This window comes from Equus quagga, chromosome 11, assembly GCF_021613505.1.
Source record: "Equus quagga isolate Etosha38 chromosome 11, UCLA_HA_Equagga_1.0, whole genome shotgun sequence".
NCBI classification, from domain to species: Eukaryota; Metazoa; Chordata; class Mammalia; order Perissodactyla; family Equidae; genus Equus; species Equus quagga.
Genome location: NC_060277.1, coordinates 82,349,613 through 82,371,315, shown reverse-complemented (window position 1 = coordinate 82,371,315; position 21,703 = coordinate 82,349,613). Strand labels below are relative to the sequence as shown.

Sequence of the window (21,703 nt, the reverse complement as noted above, 5' to 3'; positions counted from 1 at the left end):
CATAGCTACTGACAGGTGAGTGGTATGGTTCCACTCCTTGGAACTGAACCTGGGCCACCAAAGCGGAGTACACTGAACTTTAACCACTAAGCCATCAGGCCTGGCTCTTCTTGTTTGTTTTTGTGTTCTGCTGTTTAAATAATGCTGCTATTGATATTTTGTAGAAATTAACAAGCTAATTCTAACATTCATATGGAATAGCAAAGGACATAGAATAGCCAAAATGTTTCTAAATAATTTGATTTTTTCCATTTTGTTTTCCACTTGAACCTAGAAATTGCCTGGAAATGTTTTTTTCTGATTTCTCTGCAGATAAATTTTATTTTGTTTTGGTATAGATGACCCTTCTGTTAGTTTCCATTTCCAGTGAATCTATGTGATTCCAGACTTTAAAAATTTATTGATATGTCCTTTGTGACTTTATGTATATTGTTCCATATTTGAAAAGAATCATTATTTTCTATTCAGCACCAAGTTCCCTACATATAGCTGAGCAAGGTTGGTGATTCTTATAAACTTCAACCTTCTATATCCTTACTGATTTGGTTTGGTTCGTCTATGGATATCTAGGAGAGGTACATTGAAGTCCTATGTAGTATTTAGGGAATTGGTTGGTTTATCCTTGTATTTCTTGTCTGTTTTCCTTTCTACATTTTGAAACTATGTTTTAAGTGCATAAAGATTTATGACTGCTGTATCTTTTTGGTGGATGTACTTTTTATGTATATGGAATATGTATCTGTTTTAAAGCGTTTTGCTTTGAAGTCTGTTTTTTATGACCGATGCACTTGATTTTTGGGGGGATAAAGATACACCTCGCATGTCTTTTTCCATGGCTTCGTTTTCAAGATTTCTTTGTGCTTTACTTTTTTTATTTTTTTAAGATTTTATTTTTTCCTTTTCCTCCCCAAAGCCCCCCAGTACATAGTTGTGTATTCTTCGTTGTGGGTTCTTCTAGTTGTGGCATGTGGGACGCTGCCTCAGCGTGGTCTGATGAGCAGTGCCATGTCCGCGCCCAGGATTCGAACTAACGAAACACTGGGCCACCTGCAGCGGAGCGCGCAAACTTAACCACTCGGCCACGGGGCCAGCCCCTCTTTGTGCTTTACTTTTAAGTGTCTCTATTGATAAACAACATATAGCTGATTTTCTTTTTTCTTCTCCCCACTCCTTTCCCCTCTCTCTTCCTGTCTCACTTCCAAACCATCTGGGTGTCTCAGTTTTAATAAATGAATTAAATTCGTTTGTGTTTGCTTTGATTCTTGGCATATTTGAACTTATTTTCTACCATCTTATTTTGTGCTTTCTTTTACCTCTTTTCTCTTCTTGTTTGTCTTACTCAATTGATTTGGTTTTTTGTCCTTTTCACCCTTTAGTGGTTTGAAAGTTCTGTATCCTACTTATCATTTTTTAAATATAACATCTTTACTGTGTTATAATTTGCATACCATACCATTCACTCATTTAAAGTGTAGAGTTCAATGGTTTTTATTAGATTCACAAAGTTATGCAGCTATCACCAGTAATTTTAGAACATTTTCATCACTTGTAAAGGAAACCTCATACCCATCAGTTATCACTCTACACTACTTTCTCCTTTCCCAAGGCCTAGGCACCCTCTAATTTACTTTATGCATGCATTTGTCTATTCTGGCACCTGTGCATTTGCCTATTCTGGAAGCTTCGTATAAATGAAATTATACAATATGTGGTCTTTTGCGTCTGGCTTCTCTCACTTTGTATACTGTTTTGAAGGTTCATATATGTTATAGAATGTATCAATACTTCATTCATTTTTATATACAAATAATATTCCATCATATGAATATACCATATTTCATTTATCTATTACTCAATTGAAAGATATTTGAGTTGTTTCTACTTTTGGACATTATAAATAATGCTGCTATGTACGGGCATGTACAAGGTTTTGTGTGGATGTATGTTTTCATTTCTCTTGGGTATTTAATTATGAGTGTAATTGCAGGGTCATATGGTAGCCCTGTGTTTAACCTTTTGAAGAACTGCCAGACTTTTTTCCAAAGCACCTGCACCTCTTTATGTTCCCACTGCAGTATATACAAGAGTTCCATTTTCTCCATATTTTCACCAATACTTATTAAAAATAGATACAACTGGAGAGCAAATTTTTGAGTAAGAGTTCTCCTAGTCATGGTCAATACTTTCTGTCTCTTGCTTGCCTCAGATTTGCTTGAGATGCCCAACATTTATCTCTGGACCTGACTGTAAATGGTATGGCCCTTTGGAAAGGCTGATGGGTGTCAGATTACATGAAATTTTTCTGGAAAAAAATTAGTTTAATAACTTCTTATCTTTGGGGGATAATTAAAATAGTTCTTCCTTTTTAATTAAAGCAAATTTCAATGATTTCTATATAGGGAAAAATTTTTGTCCAAGTTAGAAAATTTGCATTAACAATAGTTTTTCATCTCTAATGTAAACCTAGAAAAAAGTAGCCTGTTTTTTTTGTCCCACTTTTCTCCTTTTTGTTCTGTTCTCTGAATTGTAATCTTATATGTAAGTATTATATCCTGACAATTCAGTTTTAAAAATTTAATAAAATCAAAGAACTTTGGTTCCTTTAGATATATCAACAAGCTTAAAAGCCTTATTTTTCAAAAAAAATTTTAAAGTCCTAGTAACATGACAGTTTATTTTGTATTTGCTATAAAAGTTTCCTGAAATGATTGATAGTGCATACTGTACTTTTTAATTGTGATACTCACTATTTATTTATGAACCTGTGGCCATTTTCATTGTTCATAAATTTATGAAGTTCTTAGAATCCAAAAAATGAGTGAGTAGAATCTTTTTTCTTGGTTTATTGTAATAAATTTTGAAATGTTATGTATATCATACCTGCTTTTAAAATTTTTGAACTTTTCTGTGTTCAAAGTTAGATGTTTTCTAAATCATATGTAACTCTTTGATATTCTGAATTCTCTTTTATATAATGGGAAAAAATCCCTACTGGTTTTCTTTGGGGGGAATTTTGTACATTGAACCAATTTCTTTGTTATTTTTCAAACTTCCCTTCTTAAATAGATTTTATGGAATATATTTTGGAATTATCAATTTAGTGGTTTTCTTCAAGTAAAATGAGAAATTTCTCTACATCTTGAATGTTCAAAACCTGTAGTACTGGAAGTTATTATCTTGGGATCAAGAAATTAGAGGTGAAATGTTATCTGTGTTTTCAAATGATGGAAACAGTATATCTTTGGATTAAGTTCCATTAAGTAACAACAATTATGCAATTTCTTGACACATTTCACCTGGTTTTATATCCTCAGAATATTTTTATTCTCTTCTAAACTTATTATTCAAATAGAGAAATTTAAATAAATTAATATATTGTTCTGAATATTATTGACTTAGAGTAGTCTTGTCCTTTTAATTGAAGACTCAGTGTGACTCTGCTATACACACTGTAGCTCTGAATACTATCAGAAGGCTTAATACTCTCTAGTACTAGTGAGAGAGACTTTGATTCAGAAACAGCGAATATTCAAAAAGTAAATTCTAATAGCCAACCCTTGAGACACTCAAAAAAGACTTTTAGATTAATGCTAGCCCTGCTTTTTTTTTTACCTAATAACATGGTGTTATGGGGAATTGTTATTTTTATTGACCAGGGTACCCTGATTACTGTGTAATATGCAATGAATTATTTTACCAATTAGTGATTTTCTTTGTTCCAGCTGCTATAATAAAATACCACAGACTCATTAGCTTATCAACAATAGAAATTTATTTCTCACAGCTCTGGAGCCTAGAAGTCTGAGATGAGGGTGCCAGCATGGTTGAGTGAGGGCCTTCTTCCTGGTTGATAGCCAGTGCCTTCTTGCTATGTCCTCACATGGTAGAAGGGGCAAGGGAGCTCTATGGGATCACTCTGTGGGAATCCCCCTCATGAAACCTTGACCCTTAGGACCCAGTCACCTCCCAAAGGCCCCACTTCCTAATGCCATCATCTTTGAGGATTAGGATTTCAACATATGAATTTTGGAGGGACACAAACATTTAGACCATAGCAGTGATAAAAATGTTATTTTATGATCTTCTTAAGTTTATTTCTGAAAACAGAGGAAGATAAAATTCTGAGGAAATAAACCATCTTATAAAAATTAGTTTCTATTCTCTAGAGAATTTAGGGTAATTTCTTGGTGTTTGCGTACATTGTAATAACTAATCCACATTGCATAGAACTCTGCGTAGAACAAGTGGGTAAGACAGTTCAATTTAAATCATAATAATCTCTACTACTGGCTTTTGTCTTTTTCATTTATTTCAGCTCTTATGTTTATTAACTTTTACTTTCTTTGCATTTACTCTTTACTTTTCTAGCTTTTTAAAAAGAATGCTTAATTCAGTTAGTTTCAAACTTTTAAATAAATACATTTCAAGCTACAAGTATATTTCTAAGTATTGTCTTTACTGCATCCCACATTTTGAATTGTGGGTGCTTTTCTTATCATTGATATCTAAAGCTTTCATGAATTCTACTGGGTTTTCTCTCTAAACCATATTTTTTTATCTATAAATTTTTTTCTAGCTTTATTTACATATAATTGACATATAACCCGTATGTTAAGAATATAATCTTTAAATAAAACCCCAGGTCAGATGGCTTTCCTGGGGAATTCTACCAAACTTTCAGAGAGGATTTAACACCTATCCTTTTCAAGCTATTCCAAAAAAATTAGGGAAGATGGAACACTTCCTAACACATTCTATGAGGCCAACATCACGCTGATACCAAAACCTGGCAAGGACACCACGAAAAAAGAGAACTACAGGCCAATATCACTGATGAACATAGATGTAAAAATTCTAAACAAAATTTTGGCAACCAGAATTCAGCAATTCATCAAAAGGATCATACATCATGATCAGGTGGGATTCATACCAGGGACACAGAGATGGTTCAACATCCGCAAATCAATCAACGTGATACACCACATCAACAAACTGAGGAATAAAAACCACATGATCATCTCAATAGATGCAGAGAAGGCATTTGACAAGATCCAACAGCCATTTATGATAAAAACTCTGAACAAAATGGGCATAGAAGGAAACTACCTCAACATAATAAAGGCCATATATGACAAACCCACAGCCAACATCATACTCAATGGGCAAAAACTGAACACCATCTCCCTGAAAACAGGAACGAGACAAGGATGCCCTCTATCACCACTCTTATTTAACATAGTACTGGAGGTCCTGGCCAGAGCAATCAGGCAAGAAAAAGTAATAAAAGGAATCCAAATAGGGAGGGAAGAAGTGAAACTCTCACTGTTTGCAGACGACATGATCTTATATATAGAAAACCCCAAAGAATCCATTGGAAAACTCTTAGAAGTAATCAACAACTACAGCAAAGTTGCAGGGTACAAAATCAATTTGCATAAATCAGTAGCATTTCTATACTCTAATAACGGACTAACAGAAAAAGAACTCAAGAACACAATACCATTCACAATCGCAACAAAAAGAGTAAAATACCTTGGGGTAAATTTAACTAAGGAAGTGAAGGACCTATATAATGAAAATTACAAGGCCTTTCTGAGAGAATTGGATGACGACATAAGGAGATGGAAAGACATTCCATGTACATGGATTGGAAGAATAAACATAGTTAAAATGTCCGTTCTACCTAAAGCAATCTACAGATTCAACGCCATCCCAATCAGAATTCCAATGACATTCTTTACAGAATTAGAACAAAGAATCCTAAAATTCATATGGGGCAACAAAAGACCCCGAATTTCTAAAGCAATCCTGAGAAAAAAGAACAAAACGGGAGGCATCACAACCCCTGACTTCAAAACATACTACAAAGCTACAGTAATCAAAACAGCATGGCACTGGTACAAAAACAGGTGCACAGATCAATGGAACAGAATTGAAAGCCCAGAAATAAAACCACACATCTATGGACAGCTTATCTTCGACAAAGGAGCTGAGGGCCTACAATGGAGAAAAGAAAGTCTTTTCGACAAATGGTGCTGGGAAAACTGGAAAGCCACATGTAAAAGAATGAAAATTGGCCATTCTTTTTCACCATTCACCAAAATAAACTCAAAATGGATCAAAGACCTAAAGGTGAGACCTGAAACCATAAGGCTTCTAGAAGAAAACGTAGGCAGTACATTCTTTGACATCAGTATTAAAAGGATCTTTTCGGACACCATGCCTTCTCAGAGAAGGGAAACAATAGAAAGAATAAACAAATGGGACTTCATCAGACTAAAGAGCTTCTTCAAGGCAAATGAAAACAGGATTGAAACAAAAAAACAACCCACTAACTGGGAAAAAATATTTGCAAGTCATATATCTGACAAAGGCTTAATATCCATAATATATAAAGAACTCTCACAACTCAACAACAAAAAATCAAACCACCCAATCAAAAAATGGGCTGGAGACATGAACAGACATTTCTCCAAAGAAGATATACGGATGGCCAATAGGCACATGAAAAGATGCTCATCATCTCTGATCATCACGGAAATGCTAATCAAAACTACACTAAGATATCACCTTACACCCATTAGAATGACAAAAAATATCTAAAACTAATAGTAACAAATGTTGGAGAGGTTGTGGAGAAAAAGGAACCCTCATACACTGCTGGTGGGAATGCAAACTGGTGCAGCCACTATGGAAAACAGTATGGAGATTCCTCAAAAAATTAAAAATAGAACTACCATACGATCCAGCCATCCCACTACTGGGTATTTATCCAAAGAGCTTGAAGTCAGCAATCCCAAAAGTCCTATGTACCCCAATGTTCATTGCAGCATTAATTTACAATAGCCAAGACATGGAAGCAACCTAAGTGCCCATCAACAGATGAATGGATAAAGAAGATGTGGTACATATATACAATGGAATACTACTCAGCTGCAAAACAGAACAAAATCATCCCATTTGCAATAACGTGGATGGACCTTGAGGGAATTATGTTAAGTGAAATAAGCCAGCTAGAGAAGGATAATCTGTGTATGACTCCACTCATATGAGGAATTTTAAAATGTGGACTAAGAACAGTTTAGTGGATACCAGGGGAAAGGTGGGGTGGGGGGTGGACACAAAGGGTGAAGTGGTGCACCTACAACACGAATGACAAACATTAATGTACAGCTGAAATTTCACAGGATTGTAACCTATCATTAACTCAATAAAAAAATAAATAAAATTAAATTAGAAAAAAAATATATAATCTTTAGGGGCCCACCCAGTGGTGCAGCGGTGAAGTTCGCACATTCCACTTGGGCAGCCTGAGATTTGCCAGTTCAGATCCTGGGTGCAGAACTACACGCTGCTTGGCAAGCCATGCTGCAGCAGGCGTCCCACATATAAGCTAGAGGAAGATGGGCACGAATGTTAGCTCAGGGCCAGTCTTCCTCAAAAAAAAAAAATATATATATATATATATATATATAATTTTTAGTGTTGGGCTTGTATGTTTGTGTTTTTTCTCCACTAACTTTGTATTATTGACTTTTAAATTGCATTGTTTTTAGAATATATGGTTAATCTGATAAAGATTCTTTGAAAGTTGTTCAAAGTCCTTTTGTAATCTACCACATGGTTATTGTTGTAAATGTTCCCTTTGTGCCTGTGTATTTTCTACTTGTTGACTATCTGGGTCTCTGTTTATATATTTACCTGATTCAGTTTAATGATCATGATCTAATTTTCAAACAGCTTAGCTGCCCATAGACTACATAAAATGATTTTAAAGAATCTTCATTTAAAGAATGTTCAGTTAGGGATATTAAGAACTTCACCTTAGGTTTAGAGAGATAACTTAAAATTTCTTAACTTTGACAGAAGTCATTTTTTCTGCTTTGAAATCCCCAGGATAGCAATAATTGAAGTAGTAACAGCAGCAGCAGCAGCCGCCACTAGCATTTATTGAGCTCTTACTATGTGCCAGGCATCAACTCAAAGCTATCTAAATTGGTTAATGAATTTAACCCGATAACAACCCTATGACATATTATTGTTTTCCTCATTTTATAGATGAGAAAAGTAAAACACAGAAAAGTTAATACGCTTGCCATAGTTACATTGTAGTCACATTGTCTTCCATAAACTAAAGTAAGTTTGTTCAGTTGGACACATAAAAAATTCACTTTTTTCTTTCCCTTTTTCAGTTGTTAGAAAAATTGAAAGAACGTTGGCTCTACACTGGATTATGGCATAATCTGGAGTTGGTGAAGACAGTCATTGTAGAACCACAGGGAGGAGAAAAAACTGATTTTGAGGAATTACTGCAGGTGTACTATGATGCAGTCAAGTACAAAGGAGAGAAAGGTAATCAGAAATTATTTGATGGTCAATGAAAAAATATTTTTTTTACCATAAAATAAGAAGTTGGTCAGTGTTAGAATTTTGTTTGTGTTATCTTTTTAAAAATGATTTGCACTTCAGAGAAAAATTATATTTTATAATCCTGAGTGAAAAGAAAATAATTTTATTTGGAGTTGTTCTTCTATGAATATTTTCGCTTGGGGATGCCACTTGACTTTAAAACAAAAAGCATGCTTTCAGGTATCATCCCATAATCTTCCTTACACAACCCAAAATGTTTTGTGAAAGAAGACAGGTCTAGGGTATGCATAAATTATCTTCCTTACTAGCCAAATGAGTCCCACGTTTTGAAGCAAATAATACACTTTGTGCTTATATTCTATTACATAAGATAAACTTTAGTTTTCAAAACATAACTGAAGGCTCAATTTCAAAGTTAGAGAATGTCCATAAAAAGTTTGACAGGAAGGGCTGATAGTAACAATTTATAAGCAATGCAACATCATAAAGTTACTATAACATAATTGGCAATATCCTTATATGATAAGATTATACAGAGCGTTCTGTATGTTTTAAATACTTTTCAATTTCATATTGTGTCAGGATGGTATATAGTACAAATTAGAGTTATTTAAAACATTCTGAGAACTTTACCTTCTGGTGGTAAAGGTCATGATTGCAATTTCAATTTTTTTTTTTTTTTTTTTGAGGAAGTTAGCCCTAAGCTAACATCTGCTGCCAATCCTCTTTTTTGCTGAGGAAAACTGGCCCTGAGCTAACATCCGTGCCCATCTTCCTCTACTTTATATGTGGGACGCCTGCCACAGCATGGCTTGCCAAGTGGTGCGTAGGTTTGCACCTGGGATCTGAACTGGCAAACCTCAGGCCTCCAAAGTGGAATGTGCAAACTTAACCACTGTGCCACTGGGCCGGCCCCTGCAATTTTGATTTTTAAATATAAGACAGTTGGTTCTCAATTGCTCTGTTGGTTCATGTGCAAGTTGCTACTCTGATGTGGTTTTTCTGTGTAAGTAATCTGGGAGATACACAGTTTGTAAATTGGTTTGCTACCATATTGCACCTAAAGGTAATTTTGTTTTCCTTATTTATTTAAAGACATTGAACTTTTAAAACTTTATCTAACAGTTTTTTATTTTGATTCGTTTAAATTTACTACTGTGATAACTTAATAATCAGATCTTTCAAATTGACAAAAATAAGCAGTTCTGGGAATTTTGAGTGTGCTTTTAAAAATGTTTATTTTCTGTTGCTTAAGATGGAGCCCTCCTGGTAGCAGTTTGTCGTGGTAAAGTGAGTGAGGGTCTGGATTTCTCAGATGACAATGCTCGTGCTGTTGTAACAATAGGAATTCCTTTTCCAAATGTGAAAGATCTACAGGTAGGCCATCAAAGCCTTAAGAAGTTTTATTTATCACAGAAGTTGTTGATTTTGTCTGAAGTTAATTATACATTTTTCTTGTATCCTCAGACATTTTATTTTAATGCTTTGGTAATTTGAAATGAGTGAGAAAGGTTTAGTAAATATAGGGTTTTTTCCTTTTAACTTACACTGTCTTTTGCTCAATAAAAGTGATTTTTAAAGTGTGGTGCCAAGTCAGGAGCATCAGTATCACCTGGAAACTTGATAGAAATGCATTTTCAGGCTCCATCCAGACCTACTGAATCAGAAACTCCAGAGGTAGAGCCCAGCAATTTGTGTTTTATCAGGCTCTTGGCCACAGACTCTCAGGGGTCCCTCAGGGAATTCTAGGGCCCTCACTCTATCTAGCTCCCTTCTGTCCAATGCCATGCCCTGCCTTATGGACTTCAGTGACTTTAGCTGCTTCAAATTCTGCTCTCTTCCACCTCAGCTCAGCAGGACTGCTGTACTCTGCTTGTACTTCAGTGCTCTGCGCTATTGGCAGGAAAGAGAGCTAAGAATCATGAAGTTCACAGAATGGATGTTCCTTATCTCCGAGATTACAGTGTGATGCTGTCTGGTGTCTACTCCTTGAAAGTTGCTTATCTATTTTGTCTAGTTTTACAGTTATTTATAGTGGGCAGGATATTCCCGAACCAGTTATTTTGTCGTGGCCAGAAACAAGAGTTTTGCTTCATTATCACTGATTGTTTGCTAAACATTATATTTGAAAAATTATTTGTAGCAATAATTTGAAGCCTAAGGTGATGTTATCTTCCATCAAGGAGGATTTTATTTTTACTTCCTACAGGCATTTGAAGGTACTAGCAATCTGAGACCAAGACTTGAGGCTTTTTGAACACTTAGCTGATTCCACTGAGTATAATTCATATCCCTCCTCCCGGGGCACAACGTTTTAGGGTCTCATACCAAAGCAAGAATTCTTTCCTTAGGAAGTTATCTTCTTTATTGTTAATAGTTTATTAGACACTGTGAATTACATAATATTAACAGTAATAAACAGCGTTTCTCTGATTAGCCCCTACTTTTCCTTAACTTCTGGACCTCTTCAAAATTTTTGAAAGTCCTCAGAGGGTATCTAATCCATTCACACTAACTTTAGTGTCTTCCACTACTTTTCTCCAGCCACCAGTGCTACCATTAAGAGTGCTGATGACAGTGCCTAGGGCTCTTATTCTAAAATGGCTAATGCTACCTCTGACTACTGCTACTGATGAAACAGTTGATATCCACTCAAGAAAACTGTAGTGTTCACCATCGATAGCATTAATGCTGCATTCCACTAAAGCTGAGTGTTGCTGAGGTCAGTGCTATTGGCAGTGGTACTATTTCTTTTTTGATATTTTATTGTTTTACTTTGGCCCAATATGCACTAATACTGCTTTGTTAGAGTGGAGAGAATACCTTTCCCCCTCTTTTCTACCACTCATTTTTTCAATGTCTTAAATATAAATTTTTCCCCCCTAAAACTAGCTCTTTCGATTTTTACTTATATCTTCTCTCTTTCTTAGACCCATATATGAGTCCTTGAGAGCTGGAAAAGAAGACAACTTTATGGCTAATAGTAGGTTGTACTAAATATCACACTCACAAAGTAACAAGGCCTGGAAGAATTCACTTCAAACTCATAATGGTTATTACATCCTGAAAGGAGAAAAGAATGATATTGGGGGTAGTTATCAAAAGGCATATTAGCTTTTTCTAGAGTATTTGTTTGTTTTAGTAAAAAACAAGCTTCAAGGAAATATTGTAAGAATACAGGTAATATGTTATTCTTTGAAAAATTCTTAAAATTAAATAAAATGTTACTTGTTAAGAAAAAAAATTACATTTACCTTCTATATCCTCTACTCTCACTCCCAGCAACTGTGATTCTGGGCATTGGTATTGCACCAATCTTGGGTTCTTAATGCTTTCTTTCATCAGGATAACTTCTTCTCAGTCTGTCATACCAGAAAAGAGACCTGGTGACCTGCTCTGACATTCCTCTGTAATGGCCCTGCTTGTCATAGTTCTGCTGAATCCTGGTGGCTCTAGTTGTATAAAACAGCAAAATAACAGAAGCTTCAGTGGGGTCTGGGTGGGGAGGAGGGGGGTGGTTCTAAAGGAGTTTCCTTGGTGGTTCCTGAAAAAGGCAAGTAGGGTAGACCCAAGAGTAGTCCAAGCCACAGGGACAAGAAACAGATAAAGAGGGAAATTCTTTGGGCCAGCCCGTTGGCTTAGTGGTTAAGTTTGGTGCACTTTGCTTTGGCAACCATGGTTTGGACCTACACCACCCATCTGTCAGTAGTCATGCTGTGGCAGCGACTCACATATAAAAAGAAGAAGATTGGCAACAGACGTTAGCTCAGGGTGAATCTTCTTCAGCCAAAAGAAAAAAAAAAGAAGGAAATTCTTTACTGGCAATACCAGATGTAAGGGAAGTGTATTTCTCGTTGCCATATGTCTGGATCAGTTCTTCCTGTTTAAAAAATAATTCTAAAATTCGGTGACTTAAAACAACAGTCATTTATTATGGGTTATATGTCTGTGTTGAGGTAGGGGGTGGCTGGGCAGTAGATGATCCAGGCTGGACTTGGCTGGGCAGCTCTGCTGATTTCAGCTGGGCTCAGTCACCCTGCTTTGGTTTTACCAATGTATGTTGGGCTCAACTGGGTCAGCTCTGCTCTACATGTATCTCATTGTTCATGGACCAACAGACTAGCTAAAACATGTTATCATTGCAATGGCAGAGTTACAAGATGTCAGCCTTGACTGTATAAGCACTTTTCAAACACCTTCTTATATCACGTCTACTAACCTATTGCCCAAAGTGTGTAACATGCCCAAGCCCAAGTAAGGTGCAGTGCGGGTGGGGGTGTGTATTTCCCATCTCACATGGCAAAAGGCTTAGAGTCAGAACTCTAAGAAGGAGTCTTGGCAGTTTTTTTTCCCTAACTAAAGGATATTTGTAAGGCATCCATTCAAAAGACTGATGTTTATAAGCTTAAAGAGTCTAAGTATACAATTTTTATAATAATTAAGACCACCTTTTTTATAATTTTTAAAAAATTTTTTATTGGTTATGATAGTTTACAACCTTGTGAAATTTCAGTTGTACATTATTGTTTGTCAGTCGTGTTGTAGGTGCACCACTTCAACCTTTGTGCCCACCCCCCATGCCCTCTTTCCCCTGGTAACCACTAATCTGTTCTCTTTGTCCACATGTTTAACTTCCATATATGAATGGAATCATACAGAGATTGTCTTTCTCTATCTGGCTTATTTCACTTAACATGATACCCTCAAGGACCATCCATGTTGTTGTGAATGGGACAATTTTGTCTTTTTTTATGGCTGAGTAGCATTCCATTGTATATATACATACCATATCTTCTTTATCCAGTCATCAGTTGATGGGCACTTAGGTTGCTTCCACGTCTTGGCTGTTATAAATAATGCTGCAATGAACATAGGAGTGCATGGGACTTTTGGAATTGCTGATTTCAAGTTCTTTGGATAGATACCCAGTAGTGGGATATCTGGGTCATATGGTATTTCTATTTTTAATTTTTTGAGAAATCTCCATACTATTTTCCATAGTGGCTGCACCAGTTTGCATTCCCACCAGCAGTGTATCAGGGTTCTTTTTTCTCCACAACCTCTCCAACATTTGTCACTTTTTGTTTTGGATATTTTTGCCATTCTAACAGGTGTAAGGTGATATCTTAGTGTAGTTTTGATTTGCATTTCCCTAATGATCAATGATGATGAGCATTAAGAAGACCTTTTATCATTTGGAAATGACCAGAATATAGCAGTCAATACCTGAAATATCTGAATATCTGAAATATCAATATCTGAAATGTCAGAGTACCATTATGAATGATTTCTAAAAATTCATAAATGGTTAAACAAGTTATTGAAAATATTTATTTGTGCACTTCTATGGGATATAAAAGAAATACAAAAGTTTGAAACTTTAATGAAGTCCACTTTATTTTGTTGTTGTTGTTGCCTGTGCTTTTGGTGTGTCATATTTAGGAAACTTGCCAAATCCAAGGTCGTGCAAATTTGACTCTAATGTTTTCTTTAAAGAGCTTTGTACTTTTAGCTCTTAAATTTAGATATTTGATCCATTTTCAGTAAAGTTTTGTATATGATGTAAGATAAGAGTCTAACTTCCTTATATCTAAAATGAGTCTCTTGTGGATATCATATAGTTGGATCATGTTTTTAATTCATTGTGCCAATCTCTGCATTTCAATTGGAAAGTTTAATCCATTTACATTTAAAGTAATTAATAAGGACTTAGTTCTTATTAATAAGGAAGGACTTAGTTTGTTCTTCAATTCCTTCATTAGCGCCCATTTTTGTATGTAGTTGATTTTTTGTTGTGTACTATTTTGATTCTCTTCTTTCCTTTTGTGTATAGTTTTTATATACTTTCTTAGTATTACCCTAGGCATTAAAAGTAACATCTTAATCTCTGTCTCTCCCCTTTTATATTGTTATTGTCATAAATTACATCTTTAGACATTGTGTGCCCATTAACATAATTTATAATTATTGTTTTATGCATTTGCCTTTTAAACCATATAGGAAAAAAAGAAGAGTTACAAAATACAATAATACTGGCTTTTGTATTTACCTACATAGTTATCTTTACCAGTGTCCTTTATTACTTCCTAAAACACATACTACACTGCCTTCATTATATTTTAGTGTTTATAAATACATTTTATAATCTGTTAGATAGTGTACCTCGAGGATTAGGACAATTTCTTAAACGTCTTTGTATCTCTATAATTAAAATATTGCCTTGGAATATAGTGAGTGTTCAATAAATGTTGTTTTAATTAATGATTAAATATGTTTATTATCTAATATATTTATATTTATCTTAAATATATGTACTTATATTTAAATATATCATGTGTAAGTATTAAATGTATGTTTAATATAGTAATTAAATTAAAATTAAAGTAAAACTAAAGGTTAAATATACATTTAATACATTTATATTTAGTATAAGTTACTAAAATAGTGTTTGGTTTTGTTGTTTGTTTTACTTGACATTGTTATTAAAAACAACAAAAACCCTCCATTCCTAGATACTTTAATTAGGCATGATAATGATAGTAATCATTATTAGATTATAATGAATAGGACAGTAGTAAATGTTAATATGACTTATAATGAGGCAATACAGTGTGCTGTTACAATCATAAACCATTAAAGAAGTTATAGAAGGGGATGCTTAATCCCAATAGTATTATACTCTAATCCATAGAAGAACCTAATAAATGGAGGAGGTATCTTATATTGATTATACTGGCTGTCACTCTTTATGTTAGTTTTCTCTTGCTGTGTTACAGATTACCACAAACGTGGTCACTCAAAACAAGACACATTTCTTATGTCACAGTTTCTATGAGTCAGGAGTCTGGGCATGGCTTAGCTGGGTCCTCTCCTGAGGGTTCCACAAGGCTGCAATCAAGGTGTTGGCTGGGCTGCATTCTCATCTGGATCTTGGAGTCTTCTTCCAAGCTCATTCAAGACGTTGGCAGAATTCAGTTCTTTATGGTTATAGGACTGATCCAGCCATGGGCTACTGTCATCTCCTGTAGGCTACTCAGAGTTCCTTGCCGTGTGGCCTCCTCATAGGCTGTCTCACAGCATGGCAGCTTACTTCTTCAAGGCCCACAAGATACTCTCTAGCTCCAGTCTGCTAAGATGGAGTCATATAACTTCACATAATCACGAGAGTAACTTCCCCAAACCTTTTGCGTTATAATATAACCTAATCGAAGGAGTGACTATCCCATCGCCCTTGCCATATTCTATTGGCTAGAAGCAAGTCACAGGTTCTGCTCACACTCAAGGTGAGAGGATTATACAAGACAGGACTCTCTGAGAGTCACCTTAGGGTATGTCTGCCATATTCTTGTTTTCTGCAAAATGAGATGATGAACTAAATGATTTCCATAAATAGGTCTTCCAAAACTAAAACAATGCTTCAAATTACTGGACCACAAATTAGGACTTTATAGTTTTCTTTCACGTTAATACTGAATGATTTCCATAAATAGGTCTTCCAAAACTAAAACAATGCTTCAAATTACTGGACCACAAATTAGGACTTTATAGTTTTCTTTCACGTTAATACTGAGTCTATCATGCAGGAAGAAGTAGGAGTTATTTATAAATGAAAACTTGAAATATTCTATCTTATGGAAATGAAACTATTTCTGCATTATTTTCCCTATTTCATTTGAATTCATAATTTAAAAGGGTAAGATTGGTGTCTGAGTTAGAAAAGTGATTTGAGTAGAGAAAAACAGAGCAATGACATTAATTTTATGAACTAAAATTGTTTCTTAAATTTGAGACAGATTATGGAAGTAAAAATTAAAATACAGTTTAAAATACTAACTTAAGACTCTTGTAGTCTCAGTTGCAGAGTTTGGCTTTTAGAGAAGCAGGAAAATGTATATTAAAGCCAAAAATATGACTTCTTTGGCTGTGACCAGGATTTCCTCTTCCCACCTTGGGGACTAGAAAGTAGAGGTAGGAAAATTTCATTTTGGAGCCAAGTGTGACTTGTTTAGTTCAAGTCATAATTTATTGCACATACCTCAGGGACCTGAAAATAAAGAAACCCACTATGAAATGTTGATAATGGGCCACTCTGAAGGGCAAGCATTAAGCTAACTTTCCCAGTGAGAATTTTTTTCACTTCCACCTTTCCCAGATGCTTCTGATCATTCTATAAGGACATACTTAATAGTGCAATAGTTAAAAGGGAAACTTTCTTTTCAGTAAACCAAAGTATTTGAGGGGCAGGAGAGTGAACCAAGGCCTTTATGTGATTAGATGTTGGTAGAAAAGTATAACTAAAAGAAAAGTTGTTTTCTTTTAATGTAATTAAGTCACAGTATAACAAGGCTGCCCTTCTGATGGATATCTAAAGCAAATCTTTTGGCTAATTAAATAGTATGATAAAAAAACTACAAAAGCCGTCAACTTTATAACTCATGCATCCACTTCTCAAATTGGTGGCTTGATCATAATTTGTGAGCCATTATAAGGTACAGTGTTTAGATTTTAAAATTGCGTTTTATTTGTGTTCCTTACCATAGTTTAGTAGCATATAGAAATATTCTCCCTTCATGGGTACTGCGCCTTTACTCCTCTGAGGAAGAATCCATAAAACCATGGCTTGTGGCTAAAAATTATTATACTTTAAAAATGTTCAAATGGTTAGATTTGTATAATTGGTTTAATAGAATCTGATGGAAATATTCAATATCAGAAGTGCTCTCACAATGATTAAAATAATTTAAAAATAATAAATTTGATGTTTGTGTTATTTTTCTTTAGTAATATAGTATGTTGAGTTACCAAAATAGGTTTTATTTGGAAACTATTTAAAATTCAGATGGTGATCTGATTAGTTATGTTAGTATTGGCATAAAATAACCGTTATGAATTCCTTTTTTTGTTTAGGAAACTTCTCTTAGCTCTGAAGGTACTGAACTATTTGAGTATATTATTTTAATCAATTCTGAAAAATTACATTCATGATTAAAAAAACAAGCATCTATTTTCGTTTTATTAAATTAGTTATTGATTTTATAACAAACACATTTAAATTTATAGGCTTCCATGCATTCTTGGCATTTTATAAACCTCAGCAAAAGTCTTTTATCCTTTGCTTACCCCAAAGGATAACAGCATTAATAAAATAGAGTGTACATTAAACCAGTACTTTCAAGTGTCAAAATATTATTAGATGATGACAATATTAGAATTCTTAAATCTGACATTTCTTTTTAAGGAGAATGATGTTGTTCCTTCATTATTCTTGTTGCTTTGACAGTGTGAATATTCATGAGTAGATGAATGAAGGCAGGAATGCAAGGGGTTATAGTATATCAAGACAAACTTTATTTCAGACACAAAAGCCTTTCTTAACAATTTTGAGTAGATTTATGTATTCTTTTTGTATCACTTTTATAGTTGTTAATGATCTTCAGTGTTTTAGCATTCATTTATTCATTCATTTAACAAACTTTTAAGGGCCTAATTTGTACTAAATATAGTAAGAACAAAAATGAACAAGGTGCTGTTTCTGCGTGAATGATGTCCATAATTTAGTAAAGGACGGAAATATGTAACAGGATGTTTTGGTGGGATAGGATCTGGGTGTGCGGATGCTTAGGGAAAGTAAAGTTGCGCAACATCTTTCACCTACCATCTAGATATTGCCTAAAATTGATGGAGGAGCCAGAGAGATGAAATTTGAATCTTTCCTACACTGAAATTCAAAAATGTTTATATTTGATAAAGTGGAATGGCCTCATCAATGGCCAGATTACAAGACTATTCAGGTTATTAAGACTATTCAGAATAATGAAACAACCATTTTTTGAATATCTGGCTAGAGTACCAAGTACTTTAATAGACCTCAGTGACACAGTGGTACATTACACAGATTATAGCCCCTTGTCTTATGGAACTTACAGTTTAGTGAGGAATATTGACATTAAAGTAATAAACAATTAATTACAGTTTTTGATGAAGGCTGTAAGAAAAAGTCACAGGAACTATGAGAATGTAACAGGATCCTGACCTAGTCTTGTGGGGTAAAGAAAGACTTCCTGGAGAAGTGATATTTAAGCTGACACAGGAAAGAAAGCTAGGAGTATATAGGTGAACAGAATGGATAAAACTATTCTCAGCAGAGGGAACAGCATATGCTAAGGCCCTAAGGTGCGAAAGAGGATAGCAGTTCCAGGAATTGAAAGAAGCTGAGGTAGAGAGTGAGTTGGGGAAAATGGCACGTGACTAGAGGCTAGGAGAGGTATTGAGGAGCCAAATCATTTAGGGCCCTGTTTGCCATTTTAAGGATTTGAGACTTTATTCTAAGCTTTGGGAAACCAGATCCAGGAATTGAGCCTGAGGTCAGAGTATGATGGAATTCTGGTTATAGTGTAGCATCTGATACAGGAACCCACCTGGATCTAGCCCCGATAATAACATATGGTTACCAGGGGAAACGGCTGTGTATATAACTTAAAGGGCAATAATACTAAACTCTAACATTTAGGGGTCCAGCAACTTGCTGTTGGAACTGTTGGAAACGCTTAGGCCAAATCACAGATAGGGAAGAAAAACCTTGTCACCTCTGATGGTCTAGTGTGTGTTTATCCTCAGTTACTTACACCGTTTTTCCTCCTCAGAACACTTTTTTTTAAAGATAGTTTGGCCAAAAGTATTATTAAGCTGGTTCTAAGTATATCTTGAAATTCCAAAATTAAAATTTAGTTTAAATCTAAGTATGCCATCTAGGTTGACAACTTGTAATTTGCCTTGGACAGTGAAAAATGAGATAACCATCCCTCCTAAAAACAAACAAACATAAAAATACAAAATAAATGGATGAATTGCTCAGGTATTTTTAATTTTTAATTTTTTAAAAAGTTTTCCCATATTTCTTTTTTCTCTCTCTCTCTCTCTTTTTTTAATTTGGTGAGGAAGATTGGCCCTGAGCTAACATGTGTTGCCAATCTTCTCTTGAGGAACACTGTCACTGAGCTAACATCTGTGCTAATCTTCCTCTGTTTTTTGTGTGGGGGACACTGCCACAGCATAGCTTGTTGAGCGGTGTGTAGGTCTGCGCCTGGGATACGAACCCATGAACCCTGGACCACCAAAGAGGAACATGTGAACTTAACTACTACACTACCAGGCCAGGCCCTTCCTGTATTTCTTATAGGAATGTTTTGGGATCAGGGGAGGAAACTCTTAAAATCAAAAAATTTTAAGCAAGTTTGGTTGATAGCCTTTATCTTTCTTTTTCTCCCAATACTCATGTCATTGTATTTCCTTAAGAAAAAAGCCATGCCTGAATATACCTACAGGTTAAACTTTGAATAATTAATAAAAGAAATAGAGACTTTTGTTTTTTGAAAGATTCTGAAGTTATTTTCTTGTGTTCATCTTGTTTTTGACAAGAACTTTGTTGACCTTTGTATTTTGCTTTTCTCTCATAGTAGGTTGAAGGCTTTAAAAGTGAAATTATCAACCTGGGAACTTGTATGGTTGATTGACACTTAACTACTTCTGTTGGCACAGAGCATAATCAGCAGCACTACCTCAAGGGAAGTGGTGGTATTGTTTTTTGTTTGGTTTTTATTTCCTTTTTTTTTTTTTTGCTGAGAAAGATTAGCCCTGAGTTAACATCCATGCCCATCTTCCTCTACTTTATATGTGGGACGCCTGCCTCAGCACAGCTTGATAAGCAGTGCGTAGGTCTGCACCTGGGATCCGAACCAGCGAACCCCAGGCTGCTGAAGCAGAGTGTGCGAACTTAACCACTGCACCACCAGGCTGGCACCTGGAATTATTTTTTAACTTCTCTGAAAATAACTTGAATTTTTTTTCCTCAGAATAGAATTTTGTTTGTAGTGGATTTTAGTCTGTTAGATCTTCTTAAAGCCTACGGGTGCAGATAAGTAGGTGGTCTTCAGGTGAGTGTGTCATGACTTTTTTCCAACTATTAAGCTTTGAGGTCTCAGATAACATAAGCTGTAGTAGGCATCTCTGTTCAGTGTTTTCAACATGAGTCTTTCCTGTTTTTCACTGCAGTTAAGGGTTTGATAGCTTGGGAATGAGTTCAGTTTATGCTTTCTAACTGGGGGACAAATAGCCCCAGTGTGCCAGGGAGTATGATAAGCTACACAGTTACTATTGCAGCAAAATTACCAGATTTGTTGCTTAAGATTACCATATAGCAAGGTTTCTCAAGCTTGGCACTAATGACATTTTGGGCAGGATAATTCTTTGTTGTGAGCAATGTCCTGTGCATTGTAGTATGTTTGGCAGTATCTCTGGCTTTTACCTATAGATGCCAGTAGCAAACCCTTCTTCCCTCTGCCAGTCATGACAACCAAAAATGTCTCCAGACATTACTAATATCTTCTGATAGGTGAAATCACTCTTTGTTGAGCACCATTGCCTTATATAGTAAGATGTACAAGTGTATGTCATACACTAAAATGAACATAAAATCATCTGCATTTGTTTTTTGATTACTTTTTTATCAAGTTGAAAAAAGTCCAATAATGCTGTTACTAACACCTGATTTTATACTAAATATAGTTGATGACTCTTATGTTAACAGCCTTTTGGCTTCTACTCCACTCCTAGCCCCTGCTTCTGAGAGGAAGTGACTTTCACTGGTTTTAGCTATTTCTTCTGGTATTTACCTCCATATTTTATCTTTATTTAATCAATTTTAGACATTCACTATTTACTTCCTATATGAGATAAGAATTTTAGCTTATTTACTTCACCTTTCCCTTCTTTTATCCTGCAATATAGTTATTTCACAATTTTTTATTAAAATTCATAATCAATATTCACATTATCACTGTAGTCACATGTTCACTGTAGTCAAATGATTTCCTTTCTTTCTTGAACTCTTTTATTTTTCTTGGCATTAATAATACTCTCCTCCCCTCTTTTCTTTTTAAAAGATCTTTAAATAAATTTTCTGTCACCCTTCGATAAATCTGTGCAGCACCTCTCAATGCAATTTTCCTATCAGACCTGTCACATAACAGGTTAGTTCTTTTTTTCCAAATCCTGAAGACATCCCCTCTGGAGCTTCCTGATCTCCTACTTCAGTCAGGACTAAGATGCTCTTTAAGCCCACTTAACTGCCACTGTCCTGAGATTTCCCTTTGCTGTCATCCTAGGGATTTGATTTGCCTATTTTCTCCATTGGATTCCAAGTTTCCTGGGTCTCAGGTCGTGCTCCTGTTTCTTGTTTACTGTTTCATCTTTGTGGTACACATCCTCCAACATTGTCCCTGTGCATCCATTTCCTGAGTCTTTCTGGACTCCTGCTGGCCTAACTGGCGTATTT

At 35.2% G+C, this 21,703-nt stretch overlaps 1 protein-coding gene across 2 annotated transcripts in view; it reads left to right on the top strand.

Moving 5' to 3' along the window:
- Positions 1-21,703, top strand: part of BRIP1 (BRCA1 interacting helicase 1) — a 197,122-nt gene that overhangs the window by 130,146 nt on the left and 45,273 nt on the right. For both annotated transcript variants that reach the window (XM_046674510.1, XM_046674511.1), the window contains exons 15-16: positions 8,193-8,352; positions 9,626-9,747. In XM_046674510.1, the coding sequence (XP_046530466.1) occupies positions 8,193-8,352; positions 9,626-9,747 (282 nt within the window). The remainder of the gene's footprint in view (positions 1-8,192; positions 8,353-9,625; positions 9,748-21,703) is intronic.